At 38.0% G+C, this 18,082-nt stretch overlaps 1 protein-coding gene across 6 annotated transcripts in view; it reads right to left on the minus strand.

Annotated features, from left to right (window-relative positions):
• Positions 1-8,493: 8,493 nt before the first annotated feature.
• The window catches only part of rgs19 (regulator of G protein signaling 19), a 33,725-nt gene continuing 24,136 nt past the window's right edge, over positions 8,494-18,082 (minus strand). For 5 of the 6 annotated variants that reach the window (XM_042409857.1, XM_042409860.1, XM_042409862.1 and 2 more), the window contains 4 exons: positions 15,240-15,412; positions 13,570-13,665; positions 13,004-13,238; positions 8,494-9,866 (listed from right to left, as the gene is read on the minus strand). In XM_042409857.1, the coding sequence (XP_042265791.1) occupies positions 9,678-9,866; positions 13,004-13,238; positions 13,570-13,665; positions 15,240-15,412 (693 nt within the window). In that variant the 3' untranslated portion in view covers positions 8,494-9,677. The remainder of the gene's footprint in view (positions 9,867-13,003; positions 13,239-13,569; positions 13,666-15,239; positions 15,413-18,082) is intronic. The other variant, XM_042409858.1, reaches the window with a different exon arrangement.

Genomic DNA, 18,082 nt, shown 5'->3' on the forward strand with positions numbered 1-18,082 from the left:
CTTGGATGGAAAACAGACTGAAGTTGCGGTTTAGACGAAACGCAGGGCAGCTGGATCTGATAGAGAAGAAATAAAAGGGTGCTGGAGAGAAATGGTCACTTAGTGAACGGAACTTATAGCAAACAGGCCACGAACTGACCATGTCATTCCTGATTTTGACTAAAATTGGTTTATAGCATGTATGATTAGGGTGAGAAATAATATCTGATTGACAGTGACTGATGGAGGCCAATTCAACTGGCCATTTTGCAACACAAAACAAAAAATCCTGGTTTAACATAACTTGGATCATATTTTTTGTAGTTTTGGTGATCATTCCTATTGGTAATAACATGGTACTGACCAAGGTAATAGTAGCAATATCAGTAATATATGACTTTTCTGAGCAGTTGTTGATTGCCAGAGGAATTTCCCTTTAAGACCTGCTTCATTAAGCCCATGTTAATAATCATTCATTATTCATTTATTAATGGGAACTTTAAAGTTGTTGTTAAACTGTTGTGCATTAGCTAAAAGACTCTCAAGGTCAAGCTAGCAATTATTTAGAATCAACAACTGCTTATAAAACTCAACACAAGTAACTAAAGTCTACCTAAAATAACAATCTCAGAACTTCTAAACTATTTCTACTTCTTCGATTTTTCTTAAATAGGAGAATTACAGAACTGTAAAATAAAGCATTACCAAATGGTTAAGCACTATACTATACACTATACTTATACTCACAAGAGTCATTTTGATAATATGGCTCTTAAAACAAAATTACCTGTAGAAGATTTATGTTTTACGCAGCTGGTATTAAACAGAGAAACGATTTGTAATTTTTGGTGATTATTTTGTATACTTTTATGAAATTTTACAGGGATTGTGTATAATCTAATGTCGAGTCTCACAACAGATCTTTTACTTTGATCCTGTACTATTTCACTTGATGGTTCCTGGTTTAACAGCAGTGGATTGATACATATTAAAAGGAAGTTCAGGTATCTTTTGAAGCATATGAAGAAAACAAAAAGCCACATGTGCATGGACTGAAAGAAACAGCCGGAGGAAACTGTCATTTAAAGTGACAATTATCAACTGATCAACTTTACCAACAACTTTAATGATCAACAAAAAAACTAGAGAGTGGACTGCTGGGAAAAAAAAAAAACACGTATGGACAGATAAAGAACTGTCCATGAGTGTGGGAGTACGTGTTTGTGTGAGAATATGGAGGTATGAGACAGTGTGTGTGTGTGTGTGTGCATGTGTATACTGTATATATAGGTAAGTACGTGTGTGTCTGAGTCACATAGAGAATTCATCCCAAACACAAACAGATCAAGTTACAGTGAACTGTGGAAAACGACGAGACGTACACAAGAACTACAAATTGACTGTTTCACAGCTCAGTATGTGTGTGTTGGTTTCCTTGAGAAACAGACTGTTGGGAGTATCAACAGTTTGAGAGTCAACTCCAGCAGCACCGTCTGTCTCTGCTTAGGTCATGTTCACTTTCACTTCAACCCATCAACTCAAACTGCAGTTTCACATTAGAAGGGGTTGTTTATATCAATGGTTCTTAACCTTATTTGAGTACTGGACCCCCTGTTTACCTTTATTATGTCTACCCTGCCAGTGAATTACTACAGCAGTGTATTGCTGCCACCATGACAAAAGAATATTTGCTCTGTTTCTTGATATAATGAGAAAACGTTCTTGTTATATCAAGAATAATGTTATATTATGCAGGGAAGTTTTCTTGTTATATTGAGAAACTGAACACTTTTTTTCTTTTTTGTCATGGTGGCAATACACAGCCGTAAATTACATGCTTTTATCTCAGGTTTTAATTGGCAAAAATCTATATACATATTTATTTACATATTTTTGATTTTCACCTTATATGTTCCTGCGATGGACTAGCACCTATCTGAAAATACTGGCTGTGCATGGGGAGTTCTGTCCTTTTATATTTATTTACAAATGTATTCAGAAGTTCTCCATGGACCTCCTGCAATGCTAGAGTGGACCACTAGGTGTCCACAGACCCCAGGTTGAGACCATAGACTGTAAAAAATATGGACGTAGTCACCATGACATCACCCACTGCCATTTTGAAGCTTCGAGTTTGGCGATTTGACTTTTGCCATCTTGGAATTGACCGCTGACATCTTTGATTTTTGGAGCCAGAAATGACCCTAGCGCTAGTTTCTAGCATGGTTAGCACTGGTTAGCACGGTGCATTTACAGTCTATGGCTAACTGTGATAATGCTAATGCTAATTTATGTGAATGAAAAACAGGCTTAAAACCATTAAAACAAAATGTACTTACTGGAAAGACTGGACAGCCGACTCCTAAGAGAGTCTTTACTATTTTAGGCAACCAAAATATTACAATTACCTTTCCTGGACGGAAAACACCTTGTGAAATAGTGGCAGCTACGCCTATACTCTGTAATTCTAGGATTACGCCATGGTAACGTTACATAATCAACGTCACCATGAAAGCAACTTGTCAATCACAATGTAGCCACGCCCTAAAGCATACCCTGCTTTATTGTCTATTTTACTCTAAAGGGGACCATAATTTATAAAATGAACATGCTGTATTGAAGAAGACTTGAAACTAGTGATTGAGACCATAAAACATAATAACAGTAATAAATCAAGTGACGAGTAGGGTCATTTTCTCATAGACTTCCATACATTGGGACTTATTTTTTACAACCAGTAGAGTCGCCTCCTGCTGGCCATTAGAAAGAATGCAGGTTTAAGGCATCTCCACATTGACTTCACTTTTCAGACCAGGAGCTACCAGTTTGGTTGAGACACAGTAGTTAAGATTGTTTGTTGATGAAGGAGAAATACCAAAGAAAGTTTTTTCATTTGAAAACTGAACCCTGAGATACAGAAGAAAGACTGTTAAGTGTGATCAGGTGGGGAGCCAGTGAGGGATATGTAAGATAAATGTGATCAGTCTGCAGTCTCTCAGGGTTTATTATTTAAAAATATAGCTGGCTAGCAGAGATTTGGAAAACATTTGTAAACTTGCAGGTGAGTGAGTTTACATTCTGTAAGAAGCTGCTCGATGGTTCATCATTCTGATTGTTTCTGTTTTAGCTGAGCTCTACCAGTCGGGGAGAGATTTTAAGATTTAGAATGTGTGTTTGTTAATGTGTGCATGATGCTTCTCTAACTAATGCTTGGTGAGAACTATGTACATCACCGCTGTTTATGTTTATATATTTGTAAGCGGTTACAGTACATGAAGATCTGCAGGAGCCTATTGCAAACCTCCAGCACACATTAATCAAGGTAGGCAAAATATTTTCTTCTTCCACTCCCACATATTACTTTACCTTTTTACTGGGCAATTCTAGTTAATTAAAACGTGGGTTTCATTTTCCAATTTTGGGCCATGATTTCTATCAGTTATGAAAATATTGTACTCACTTAAGTATCACGGTGATATCTCTACAACTAAAGTCCACAAGAAAAATGAGTAGTCATGATGATCAGACAGGTTGCGTATAAGCCAAAAGTTTAAAGGATATGACAGGCGTTCTTCTATAGTTTTCTTATTATCAACAAATCTCGTGTGTAGAGCCAAACCAGCAATGAATTGATCAACTTACTTAAGTGTTGTGTGTGTTTCCAAAGTTTGGTATTATATTATTCTTCTGTGTCGTAGACCTCCACTGTCCAAAAACCATTAAAAACATGTCAATGATGAAGTTGAAGTTGTGATATGTAGCACAAAAAGTTAGCAAAGCTCTGTGAACGCAACCACATTCCCACACAGTGCTGTCTGCTTTACACTGAACTACTCTCCAGAGACTGAAAACGTGATCTCTATTATTAGTCTTTGGAGGCGTTTCTAAATAAACTACCGTGCCCGTAATCTTCAGGGTGAAGGAACGTGTCACCCAGTGCAGCGGTGTGGCTCATTTAATAGTTTTTGGACAACAATGGAGGTCTACAGCACAGAGGAATAAGATGTATCACACTTTGGATACACACACAACACTTGTAAGTAGGATGAGTTGATTGTAGTTTAATCTGTTGATAATATAGACAATTGCCAGCCATATCCTTGAAACTGATAATCATAACCAATTTATTTGAAGGTAAAACTGAAAGTACATGAAATGTGGGGAATAATTATGTTTTGACCAAGAGAACTATGTGTAAAAAGGTCAAAACTGTGACAGATGTTCAAAGCGGACAGTCTGAGTACGGATTTTACTGTTTAACTTCATTTTCTCCCAAAAACCTGGAGATTTGTTGACAGCCTGTCAAATCGTCTGACTTTCTTTTAATGACGTCACCGTGTTCTCATGATGACCTGAACTACAAAAAAGGCACAATTTGTAAAAACAAAACAAACAAAAGAACAGAATTATTCTTAAACTTCATGTTGAACTGGGAAAACCATATTTTCATAATAACTATTTAATATTGATATCGTGTGGTAAAGCTAGACAGTGACAGTGGCAAGGTTGAGGGTTTGATTCCCAGCAGAGACACGATATAAGAAAAGGAACTTCTGATGTGAGAGATAAATGGAAAAAAACACAACTTTCACACACAAAACACCCCCAAAAATGAAGCTGCTTCTCATTGGATGTTCAAGGGTTTCCGTTTATATATGTACAATTAAAATCACAGTTTTACCAAAATATAAAATAAATAACATTAACAAAACTAAGATAAATGCATTCGGAGTGACCAGTCTGGTTAAGACCTAGGCATCTCTTTTTTTTAAAATATGTTGTTTCTGCCTCCACAGACAACTACAAACATTTGTTTTCCTCAAACTACATTTCCCATGAAGCACTGGGTGTAAGCATCCCATCTCACATAATATCTTTTTTTCTCTGTATAGTTTTTTATTTTTTATTAGTTGTTCATATATATATATATATATATATTTATATATACACACACGTGTGTGGTGTATATATATATATATATATATACACACACTGTATATATTTATATCTATATATCTTTTTTGCACCTGGGATTTCCTCCCACCCCCCTTCCTGAATTGACCAACCACAGTTTAGCCCTGCGGCCTCCTGCATCCAATCAGGAGCAGGCCTCCAAGTGGTCAACAGACAGTGGTGAGGTCAAAGGTGAGAGGTCACAGAGGCAGAGGTCAGCAGCAGCAGTGCCCAGGTAGGCCACCCTGGTGTGTGTGTGTGTGTGTGTGTGTGTGTGTGTGTGTGTGTGTGTTTGTGTGTGTTTGGGCATTTGTATTACTATACTTATTGGGAAAACTTCAACTTTTAGGTTTAAAACTTGGGGATCTTTCGAGAGACTTTTATCTTCTTTGGTCCTTCCCGACCATTAACAGCAGCATTTCGCAATTTCGCACTTTGGAGACCCCAAAATCATGTAATACAACCTGATTAAACAGTGAATGTAATGTTGTGTTCATGTCGTTTGGGCCTGGATGATAAAATGTTGCCAGTGTTATTAATAATTAGTTTAATTTACACACTGGAAAAATAGTTATTTACAGCTGAGCTCTGGCTGTATTATAGAAAGACTTGGTGGTAAAAATAGTTCAAAACATTAAACCATAATTAAATTAGGATTAAGTTATTTTAAACAGTGGATTTTGTTGTGAGGCCGCCATGTTTGCTTTCTAGACACATTCATATTATTTTGTGCTAAGTCAGACATAGTACACTGGATATTTTTGCTATTTGTTTTTTTTTTTCATTACAAACTTAATGATGGTCTGAACAGTGGTTTCAAGCCGGAAAATGATAATAACGTTAACCTCCATATGACTGATGATAAAAAGATAAAAAGCATTTTATATTGTTTATATTGTTTTATACTGTGCACGCCAAAGTTTTCATGCCAGTCCAGAATTCAGTGTGAGCTAATTTAAATATTGTGGATGGGACTTTCTTCTCTGTTGAGGCCCCAGTTTGTTATTTTAGCTTGATAAGATGTCAGGAGTCTTAACAGTACAATCTTTGTACGGTGCAACTTTAAAGTCAAGAGATGATATTTAAGATTAAATCATTATTTAAGGGTTACAGGAAGCGGCAACCTCCGGGGCTGACAAATGAAGCCAATGCGGAAGTGCCAAAAACTGCAGTTCCTCGAATGGCCACTTGAGGCTCCAAACGGGAGTCAATCCCCATAGACCCCCATGTTAAAATGCCCAACTTTACAGCAGAAATAAACATGTTTACAGCCTGGTCTCTATAGCTAATTTCCCCTTTCATGACAATTGTACGGTTTTATAACTCACCCGTTTAAATTTTATTAAGCCGTAAAGTTGCTAGCCGCTAGGTGGCTTGTTCCAGCCTTTCCGCCCGCCTCTTTGCCCATTTTTGATTGGCTGGGAGTTAGGCAGAGTCACGTACTGCCAAGATGGCGACGGCCGGAGCGGCTCACTTTGAGCTTCAAAACCGCTCTTCAGAAACCAACGGGTGACGTCACGGTACAGTGGATATCTGCTGTATTTGCTTAACTAAAGAACAGTAACTATTGATAATCAGAATTGTTGCCGATTACTGTTCTGTCGATCAGCTAATAGTGATTAATTATTTCAGCTGTCCCATGATTAAAAATCTCCACTATTTAAAAAAAAAAAAAAGATGAATATATCTATAATTATACAACTTAATTACTAAATGATAGAAGGCAACTTATACTGCAGCTGTGAGAATACTGGACTCTGACTGCCTTTGAAGTATTTTACTTTTTCCAAAGTAGCATCCTCGTCAGTGTTTTAAATGAATCCCTACAGCTGAAAGGGAGCTAGATTGTTAAAATACAAACAAAAGTATAAACAAAAGTTTACATTTAGAGGATGTATTGCCTTAAATATGAATAACAACTGTTGTATTTTAAATATTGTTTAATGGGCATGGTGGTTACGAAAAGTAAAGCAGTGTGGAGGCTAATAACTTCTGTTGGGTGCATTATTTTTTATAACTGCACGGGTCAGAATGAATTATCATTACTTAACTGTGATAAGGAGACAGCGTATATCCTGTAAGCGTTACGCAACGAACCCGAGGTAACCTTTTCTGCTTTTTTGGCAGACGTGGTCATATCTTGCTGATAGTTAATAGTTTGAACGGGAAGGAATTTTACTGATAAAAGATCCCCTGAAGTATAGTAACATAAATAGGGCGAATGTGATCATGTGTGTGTGTTTTTTTTTTTTTTTCTAAACTCCAGTGTTTTATTGCGGTGTCTGTGGTGTTGCGTCGGGTGGGGATCAGTACAGTCTCAGAGGAATCCTCCTCTTCTTGCAAAAATCCAGGAAGGGAAAGAGTGGGAGAAACCAAAAGAACAAACAAACAAACAAAAAGAAAACATAATTCAAATGTTCCATATAGAGTTTTCTCTTAAAAAATAGACGTCATGTCTGTTTGTAAATCAGTAGTCGGAAGGAAGTGACATCCATCCATTCGTCTGTTTGTTTATCACAGGAGCGAAATGATTGATCCAGCAAAAACTAGAGGGGAGAAATGAACAACAAAAAAAAAAAAGAAAAAAAAAAACAGAATTTTTTTTTTATTATAGTTTGTAGCCGGGGATGGACGGAGCACCCTGTGTTTTCCAGTTGAAAGAGAGAAAAAGAAAGAGAAAGCAAGTGAGACAGCATCCATCTTTTTTTCCTTTCGCCTTTTTCCGTCCCAAAGTAGAGGCAACCGCAGGATGAAAGACAAGGCGAGGAGGTGGGACGAGTCCACCTTTTGAATTGGCTATTAAAAAAAAGGTGATTGGGTGGTCATGGTAGGACGGGGGGGGGGGGGGGGGGTCGGTAAAATATTCACTAAGAATCCATGTCACAGAAGAATACATTAACTCCCATTGAAATGCACTGAAATCTCCCAAAATAATCATGTATTAATGCGTATCTCTCCACATAACAGCCGATGGTATTCCAAAAAAAAAAAAAAACTGTCTCAACCTCCCGAATCGCTCCCTTCAGCAGCCCTTGTGATGGAAAAACAGGAAAGTGGCAGACTGGTAGGAAACATGAGAAGGTTGCCTGAGAGAGGAAATACTGAATTAAAAGGATGAATAAAAAGGATGGAGGTAGAAAGACAGAAGTAAACAGACGTTAAGAAAAGAGAAAAAACAGATTTTCCAGGATAGAGATAAGAGGAGGTACAGGATGTTCAGCAGCTTTAGGAATCTTAAGGAAAGTACGGAAGCCAAGAATCAAACTGGTACCATCAAATTCATAAATAGAGCGTGATTGATACGTCTGCATGAAGCGCCAAAATTATAACTTTACTTTTCAGCTGTAAATGTCCCACTCAGTGCATATCTTGGTTATTAATTTGTTAACCAAATTTAAGGGACCCTGATCAAAACTTTAGGGTTAAAGTTCTTTTTTGACCTTGCACCTTTGTAGTTCAATAAAAAAAACTGTAACTATAACTTAACCCTAATCTACAACAATAAATGGGTTGAGGAGCAATATTGACCAATATTATATTATATTATTAGCTTCTGCAGATATGTTGGTATCAGTTGATAAGTAACAAAAAACGTCAGCACAGAAAAGTCAAAGATATGTAAGGGGTTATTATGAAACATGTCAATTTTTCCCAACAGTAAAATCTTGAGATTCTTAGCAAAAATGTTTAATATTTTGTGTTAATGTTAAAAAAAAGATATTGGCAGGTATGTCGTTATCTGATTTTTAAAAACCAGTTCACACACTTTTTCTGAAGCTTTAAACTTCATCTCACAGTCTTCCTCAGTGAATAGATCGACAGTTTGTGCAGAAAACTGTTCCACTGAAGAAGACTGTAAGATGAGGTTGAAAGACCTAGAATAAGCTAGTAAGTGCACCTTGAATTATAATCAAATCAAGTATCTGTCCATACGTTATCATTGAATTTATTCAACTCTCAGGAAATGATATTGGCCTTTTAAAAATTCAGCAATGGTCGGGTTCTGTTCACAAATGCATCAATATTGGTCTTTACAAAATAAAATCTATGAATCACTAGGTCATGACTTTCAAAATTGAGGTTCTGTTAACACAAAAAAATTGTAAAAAATATAAATGTTTCAGATGCTTTTTCTCATCCTGATTAATAAAAAATCTGGAGTTAAAAAAAATTATGGGTATAAACTGGTAAAATTTTAATTTTCAATATTTTGTCCAAATTACAAAAAAAATAACGCCTTGTCCCAACATTGTTTTCTAATTGAATTCACTTTTTCACAATTATTGCCAGACAAATCTTTTTTATAGTTTTAACACTCACTCATGTTATTTTATGTTGTAACTCATTTTCTTATTTTGAAAGGCCTTTCAAGACACTTGCCAGAGGTAACTATGGAAACAATGTCATGAAAGAGAGAGTCACAAAAGAGGAGTCAACTGGAGTGAAGAGGCAAAAAGAGGAAACAAAAGAAGAAGAGTGGAGGTCTTGGCAACGTTACTAAAGGTTTAGGATGTAGCAGAGAAATGAGAAGAAAGTCTTGGCAGTAATTGGAGAGATTTGGGATTTGGAAAAGAGAGGTGAACTGAGGAGTCCCGGGAGGAGTCTGTGATCATTTTTTTTTTAGAAGTTTTGGACTTGAACGAGAGTACGGAAGAAGTTATGAAATGGTCTGGCATTCAATCCTGTAAGTACAGGATCAGAGGAGGAGGAGGAGGAGGAGGAGGTGGTGGAGGCCATGTGTGGGACTAGGATTCCGAGGAGGTGCGCGAGCCGCCGTGAATGAGCGACTTGTAGATGCTGGAGGAGAGGAATCGTGGGTAGGAGTCCCTGTGCATCAACGTGTAGATCTGCAGCTGGGCGTCTTCAAACGTGTGAGGCGCCGGTTCCTGCATCTTCCTGTTGATCACCTCTCGTACCCGGGCATCCAGACTCACCTGGAAGGAAGTTTAGATTAGTTTAGTAAGAAAGAAGACAGATTGGTTCACATGCTTTATATCAAACCATAATGTATTCAGTATTGGTATTAAAGTAAATGTGAAATTCCAGTTTTAGGTTTCTGGCATTTCAGGCAAAGGTCCCTGAAACTGTGTGAATCTCTTGGTATCACCATTTGATTCAGAATTGATTCTCGATTGAATAAATAGAAAGAGAGACACTATTTTTAGACTCTTACTCTGTGCCAAACTGCTCATTCATGTCCTTAGTCCACTAAACTGAAATATGAAACATAACTGACGGCTAAGCTAACTAGCTGTTCGGTCTCAGCCTCAAACTCTACAAGAATTAGGGGCCTAACGGAATTTCAAGAAGCGATAGCCTCAGTTGATATATACAGTTAGAGTTCATTTTTAACAATTTACTATTAGCATAAGAAGGTCTGTATGGCTGTAAAACATACTGGCTGCGGATAAAGAGGGTCTGTTTCCTTTACTTTCGAATTTTGCTGCACTTATGGATAACAAACATTGTCGTCGTCGACTCGAGTAAACTATAACTTTAAGTCCATTTCATTCTCTCCGCTGTGGCACAGAAACAGAAAAGAGGAGAGGTGAGAGAGACAGAGATAAATTAAATTAAAAAATAAATTACACTAAAACCACGTAATCTACTCTCAGTCCCCTTCAGTACCTACAGAAAACCTGACCTTAAAAAAAACCCCCCACTGAACTGGGTTTCAAGTGGCATCCTTGGTCTGTAGCCGAGGCTCTCCATTATCAGATGTAATTATCGATTGAAATTCCATTATTGAACCAAAAATAATAGTTTAATTTTCTTATTTATTGGCCAATAATTTATCTGCCACCCATATATTGTGCATCCTTACTAATGATCTAACGATTTGATCTATAAAATGTCAGTAAATGGTGAAAAACTACTTCTACAATTTCCCAGAGCTCAAGCTGATGTCATCAAATCGCTTATGTTAGGGCGCCCTGGTGGCCTAATGGTTAAGGTGCACACCGCATAACCGCAACGTCCACGGTTCGACTCCCGGCCAAGGGACCAAAAACTGCTTGTGTTGTCAGTTGAACAGTCCAAAACCTAAAAGATACTCAGTTCATTATCAGTAAAGACAAAGAAAAACAGAAAACCCTCATAACTGAGAAGCTGGAACTACAGTATGATGCAGAAATGATTAATCAATTATGAAATAGCTGTTGATTTATTTTCTGTCAGTCGACTTATTGTTTGAGCTCTGGTTTTGGGGAGAAAATGGGGTAAAAAAAAAAAAGTGCTCAAAAAGTGACACAACATCAACAGCTGTAAGAAAGTCGTGAGAACTGGAGCGCAAACAAAGCAGGATTCTGCACACGCATTCATACTGAACCTATAAATCTATCTGTATCTCAGATCTGGACTCATAAGTTGATTTAAAGTTTGAAGTTTTTTTTTGTAGTTTTGACATTAATGAACTTCCATACAACAGTACATACAGTACTAGAAACACACACACACACACACACTCAGAGTGGCCCCACAGCCACAGCACCAGAAGATATTTATAGAACGACAAGCTTTCTCTTATGTTTTCTCTCTGCTCTTATTTAGGAAAGACGCGCACGCACACACACACACACACACGCAGAAAGAGAGATAGGCATCCTACCAAGGTCAGACATGCAGACAGACAGCCAAGCATGCATCTTCTCTGCCAAACTCACACGTCTGGATATTTCTGTCTTTTAGTCTGAGTGTGTGTGTTTATAAAAAGCATCTACTGCCAGAAGGTGATGAGAGCAGCAATTTCCTGTAAATACACTCTAAGCACACACTAACACACATGCAGATAACTGTACATACAAACACACTAGTGTTGAAACATGCACGCACACACACACACACACACACACACACACACATATGCACACACACTGTGATGAAGCCTGACAAGCAAAGCCTCCAGCTCTCACACTAAATAAAGCAACCACTGTTACAGACACACACAGTCAGTTTTAAAATAGCAAACGTTAAGCAGACAATGCTTCGCCCCCCCGTTTCTCACCAGAACAAAATAAACTCTCAACACATTCACTATGAGTGTGTGTGTGTGTTTGTTTACTAAAGGATGTAGTATAAAGTCGTTTCATCCAATAAACCGCCAATAATCACTGAGTCAATCCGAGACGACTGGGCTCGCCGTTTCCTGAAGTGGGCGTTGGTGTGAACTCTGAGCGTGTGTGAAACAGCTGACATCTGGCTATGCTGCAGCGTGCACCGAAAATTGTGAGTAAAGATAAAGAATCAGCAGAGAAACTTTACACAGGAAATGTTCAGAACAAGATTATGAAAAGGCCCAGAGGCTGCACTGTTGGACAAAACAAATAACTTATTACATTAATGGTGCTAAAACTTGACGGTCCTGATGGTGATGTTAGAGGTAAAAACCTGAAGGGTTCATCATCTGGAGAGCAGGAATCTTCTCAGTGAATTTTATTGCAATCTATCCATTATGTTCTTTTTATATTTATTTTGTACAAGCGGGTAATTTGCCCTGATGACGGCACTAAAGGGATGTCAATAGAATTCATCCTCTGGGGACCATGAATATCCTTGCTGTCAATCAAAATGTTGGAGTAAGTAAGGACAGACAGATGAGGATGGAAAAGAAAAATGTAGTTCCCTAAAGTGATCTCTTGTAACCTTAAATCTGCAACCCCTGAACCAGTCTGAAAACATTCAGGGAAACAAACAAAGTTCCTTTTACTTTGTTCACTAGAGTCTAGTTGAGAAAGAGGAAGTGGTCTCTAGACTGTGATGAGGGTGAGATAAACAAGGCGTAGCTGGTGTGTTCAAGAGATTTAAGGGAGGTGTGAGATTTAACTGTCAGCTGCAAGAGAGAGTTGTGTTTGTGGTTTATAAAATGTAACAAGAAACTTACTTCTTACTAAAAACGTTCATAAAAATATTGAAATATCTTGTAATGATAAAAGAACCTTGATCAAAAATAAACACAATGAAATGCTGATTGCATACTAAAAAACTGAAACCATCGGCTAACTGCAAGGCCAAAAATCGATTTAAATGTTCTAGTATTGGTAGTTAACAGGCTGAGATAACAGCTCTCTCTCACCTCTTTTGGCGACAGTATGGAAATGTAGTCCTCGTAGATGGAGCGTGCCTTCTCCTCGATGGTGCCCTTGTTGATTTCCTTTTTGAGGTCTTCGCAGGCCAGCCAGAACAGCATGTTCTCTTCACTGTACTCTGTCCGCAAAAACTCCCGGAAAACATTTCGACCCGCCGGGTTCCTCATCAGCTTGTCAAAGGACTGAGACCAGAGCCGGATCTCTTCCACTGAGGGTTTGGTGCTGAAGAAGGAAGAATGGAAAGACATATTTTTTTGATATAATTCATTAATTCTTCTGTGCTGAACAACTATTGGTATGTTAGCATGATGTAGCTAGCACATTAGCATGTTAATCTTTGTTTTTTTATCCAGCCAGCTATTTTGTTTTCTGGTGTAATATTACAGCTTTGTGGCTCACTAGTGTGTCTGTTTTCACTGAAGTGAATGGAAATTCTCATGAGAAAATACTGATAATATTAAAAAAATGTCAAATGTTAAATGTGTTAAGAAGTGTTTGAATAAAACTAATCATTTGTTCTTATGGTTTAACTAATAACTAACTGCAGACTCACCAAGCTTCACAGTTTGGTATGGTTTCCATCTTGGTGTCTTGTGATATTCTCTTCCTCCTCCTCTTCCTCCTCTCCTCTTCATTCCTGAAAGTGAGACTGACATGATAAAACGGCTTTCAGACAGGAAACACACACACTCACGCCCAACACAACACACACACACAAACACACATACTCACGCCCAACACAACACACACACACACAAACACACACCACAGTTATGCTAACAGCAAGGTAAAGCTGCACCTTCAGAGAGAAAGAGAGAGGATGTGTGTGTGTGTGTGTGTGTAGAGTTGTTGTAATATAACTACTATGATTATATGAGGTTACATACAACATTTGGTGACATCTAAAATATATATAAAAGGATCCGTGTAGTTTGGTTGTGAATGAGATGATGTCATCTAAACTCACTTGTATCTGGACATTAAGAGTTATAATGCAACTGTATAAATATGCAAGATTATTGTTATAATAACTCAAACATATCTGATATCTGCTGCTCGAGAAAATAAAAGTAACGCAAGGTCACTGCAAGGTCATGGGGTAGACCTTAGGTGAAATGCGGTCATCACATTATAGTGATTTTTAGTGATAACAATCCCCTCAGTGTCACTATAAACTTGATATAACATCCAAAACACTTGATAACAAATGTGATGATAATATTATAGTGATTAACAAAATAATGATTTTCTGCTATGACTTTAAATCATAAGCAATAAACTCCTTCCTCTTGAGTTGCTAACTAAAAAGTAGTAGTAGAAGTAGTTGATGAGAGATTATCGGCTATAAAACATCCACTTTTAAACTTCTTGTAAATCAAAGTGCAGATATGTATCCGTTAGCGCTCGGGGAGCAGGTCAGAGTCATTGCATGATGGAAATAGAGAAGAAGCAAAAGGGGAAATCTCTTCGCTTGAGCAGAGTTGCTATGCACTATAGAGAACTAATCAGTGTAGTAATACTGCTACTGTTGTCTGACTAACGTCTGGAGACTGTGATGTGACTGTGAGTGAGTCTGTCCTGTGTATTCCTGTGTTTGTATGTGACAGACTGGGAGTAGAAAAACAAATGGTTCTGATTGGGAGGTTCATACCGTACTAACAGCTGAAACACACCAGGTCACGTAGGCTACCTGCTACACCGACTCCGTCTGCGTCACTGCGTGCATGTTGAGTTTTGCCGAGTGATAATGCAGCTGGTTATGCAGGGTTTGGATATTATTGGATATTAACTGGCACTGAATGTATTAACTAGAGCGTTTTAACTACAGGATCATGGATACAGACTGATTTGATTTATTTTATACTTTTTTTTTTATAAAACTTCATGTCAATCCATCTGACGGTTGTTGAGATATTTCAATCGAGACCAAAGACATGGACTGACCGACAGACAGTCCAAACATCCCCGGAGACGTGCTCCTAGCTATTGCTAAAAATAGAAGAGAAATGAAAATGCAGCATCTGTGCAGCGTCTGCACCGAAAAACTCTGCAGATACACACAGTTACGAACACTGCTGGAGTTTTACCGACACAACCGGCGATCCTTAGCAGACACAGTCAAGGATATTCCAACGATGATAAGTGTGTGATTGCCTACATAGGTATTGCAAATCTGTGGAAATGCAGTGTGCATGTGTGTGTGTGTGTGTGTTTGTCTCCTACCATGAGCAGCTGCAACAGCAGCACCAGCAGAAACAGCAGGCGTTGGGCCGTTGGGAATTCTGGGTCGTGGTCACGTCTCGCCCCCCTCCCGTCCCGCTCAGTGCCGAGGTCTCGCTGCGACCTCCCCCCATGGCCAGCTCGCCCTCTCGCTCGGCCGGGATCGGACCTGTGTACTGCGCAGACGGGAAAGAGGAAAAGATAGAGTGATTTCTTCTGAACTGTTATGAGTCATTTATTAATGTTTGGAATACCTGGATCACCTCAACAAACACCACAGATACTTCAAAACCTTTAAAGCTTTGATGTTTAGTGAATCTGTTCAGACAATCCCAGAGAAGCTTGTCATTCTCTGGCTGCATGTTTGCATTTGTACAGTTGAAGTGGTGGAATGTAACAAAGTATATTTACTCAAGTACTGTGTTTAAGTACAATTTTGAGATACCTGTAAATTACTTGAGTATTTCCATGTGATGTTACTTTATACTTTCTACTCCACTACATTTATTTGACAGCTTTAGTTACTTTTCAGATGAAGATTTGACACAATAGATAATATAACAAGCTTTTAAAATACAACACATTGTTAAAGATGAAACCAGTGTGTAGTCGGGGTCACATTTCAGATGTCTATGAGTTGTTAACAGCTCCACCAAATAGTGATTTTTCCCTCTAAACTTCTCACATGCTTTCATTTCAATAAATGTTCAAATGATCCAATATTTCAGCAAAAATCAAAGATTAGAGAAAAAGTCAAAAAACTGAAAACAGATTTGTGTATCAGAACTTTGTTTTTTCTTCTTTCCTCTCCCATTAATCATCTCACCACCCCTCAGATTTATCTGCTAACCCTTTGGAGGGGCCCCGACCCCTAGGTTGGGAACCACTGGACTAAACTATCTAACTGTAGATAAAGTAGTTGAAACTAGCTCCACCTCCAGCAGCTACAACAGTAACATGCTGCTCTAACACTGATGCTTCACTATTAATAATCTAATGATGTCATATATAATAATATATCAGTCAGATACTTTTACTGCAATACTTTCACTACATTTTGCTGCTGATACTTTGTACTACTTTGTACTTTTAAGTAAAAGATCTGAGGTCGATCTTAACATTGCTAAAACACAACATGTATCTCCCTCACTGATTCATCGCCTACATTTTCAGCTAAATCACACACAGCCTCATCCGGTGGACACGGAGGGGATAAAGCTTTTCAGAATTTCAAAAGATGTCAAAATAACAGATGTTATCACATGACGACATGTTCCTGAAAACAATATGTTCCAACATGCAGAGATGTGTCTGAATACGGACAAACCCGAGCTTCACCAAAACCGCAGGTGTTCACGTGATCGTCTTTGTTTATAGTCATCACAGCAAGGTAGCACAGTTAATATGGCAATCATGTGTGTCAGTGTTTCAAAGTGCTACACATGGCATGTTTGTCTTGATGTTGATGATGATGATGATGGATGATTAGGAGTTCACAGTAACTGATTTGAATAAACTGTTGTCAGTTTTTTTTTTTTTTTTTTTTTTTGGATTATACAAATGTAGATCCGTCTTGTAGTGGAAACTGCTTCTGTAGCGTTAGTTTCAGTCTTGCCAGACAGTCATTTAAGAAATACTGTCTATGTGTATGTTCTCTACTACTTAAACAGGGAGTGAGTTGAGGAAGAGGGAGAGATAGACGTGGAAAAAAAAGAGAAAAAGGGCAGGTTAAATAATAATGTAAGATACAGTGAGAAAGAGGAGGAATAAATAAACGAGGTGGGAAAGATAATCACACTAAAGCGTATAGAGATACGGAGAGACGTACACAAAGCATGAGAAATAATAAGTTTATAGAAGAAAAGAGATTATAAATAAAAGTAAAAAAAGAGGAAGAGCGAAAGAGGGAAACAAAAAGATTTACAAATTTAGAGAGGGTATGGAAGAAGAGAGAGAGACAGCAAGAGAGAGAGAGAGAGAGAGCATGTAGAATAGAGGAAGTGAAAGAGAGACAGACGGGGCAATGTGATGCATCATGTGATTGAGCTGTGATCACACACACACGCGAACACACACACACACACACACACACACAGGTTTCTCAACATTTAGTTCTGGACTAAAGGACCTTAAGTCTCTTGATTTACAGAAGATTTTAATAAAATACTGTTTCTATTAATATATACTTTAAATGAATCTCCCTCCATGCTTTTAAAGAATAGAATAGAAAACATAATTTTGAGACACAGTCACAGGGGTAAATACAGTAAACACACACTGTATGGTTGCCCACAGTAACACATGTATGAGCACAATGTGAACATCATGTACTCACACACAAAAAGACAGCATATATACCTATGTACATAATAAAAACTCACACAAAGAGATGAGCAAAAGTATGCAAAAGATGCCTTAAGAAAAGTAGGCCGATGCACTCATATAGGCACTCTGTACTGTGTGTGTGTGGAGGGGTGGATAATCATCTAAAATGGTAAAACTACCGTTTAGCTAACGTTAGCCTCCAGCTGTCAACTCTGTTTGTCTGCCAGCACAGGGCTGCTGACCTATGTGTGTATTTTTTTTTTAAGCAATGTAATAATGTCATTGAAAATTTCTATTTTAACAAATATTTCATCTAAATCCTACACCATCCGGAGTTAAAACGTCATAGCTCAACAGCTAAAGGCGCCTTTAGCCTTTGTGACTGTGTAACTTTATTGCATGTCACACTGTGGAAGGTGGGTCTAATAGAATCCTGTGGCTGTATGATATCAATGTGAGGCTAGCATCAGCAAAACACTGAACAAGCTTCGCCCAAATGGCTGACACATGATATGAAATGT

This window comes from Thunnus maccoyii, chromosome 4, assembly GCF_910596095.1.
Source record: "Thunnus maccoyii chromosome 4, fThuMac1.1, whole genome shotgun sequence".
Lineage (NCBI taxonomy): Eukaryota > Metazoa > Chordata > Actinopteri > Scombriformes > Scombridae > Thunnus > Thunnus maccoyii.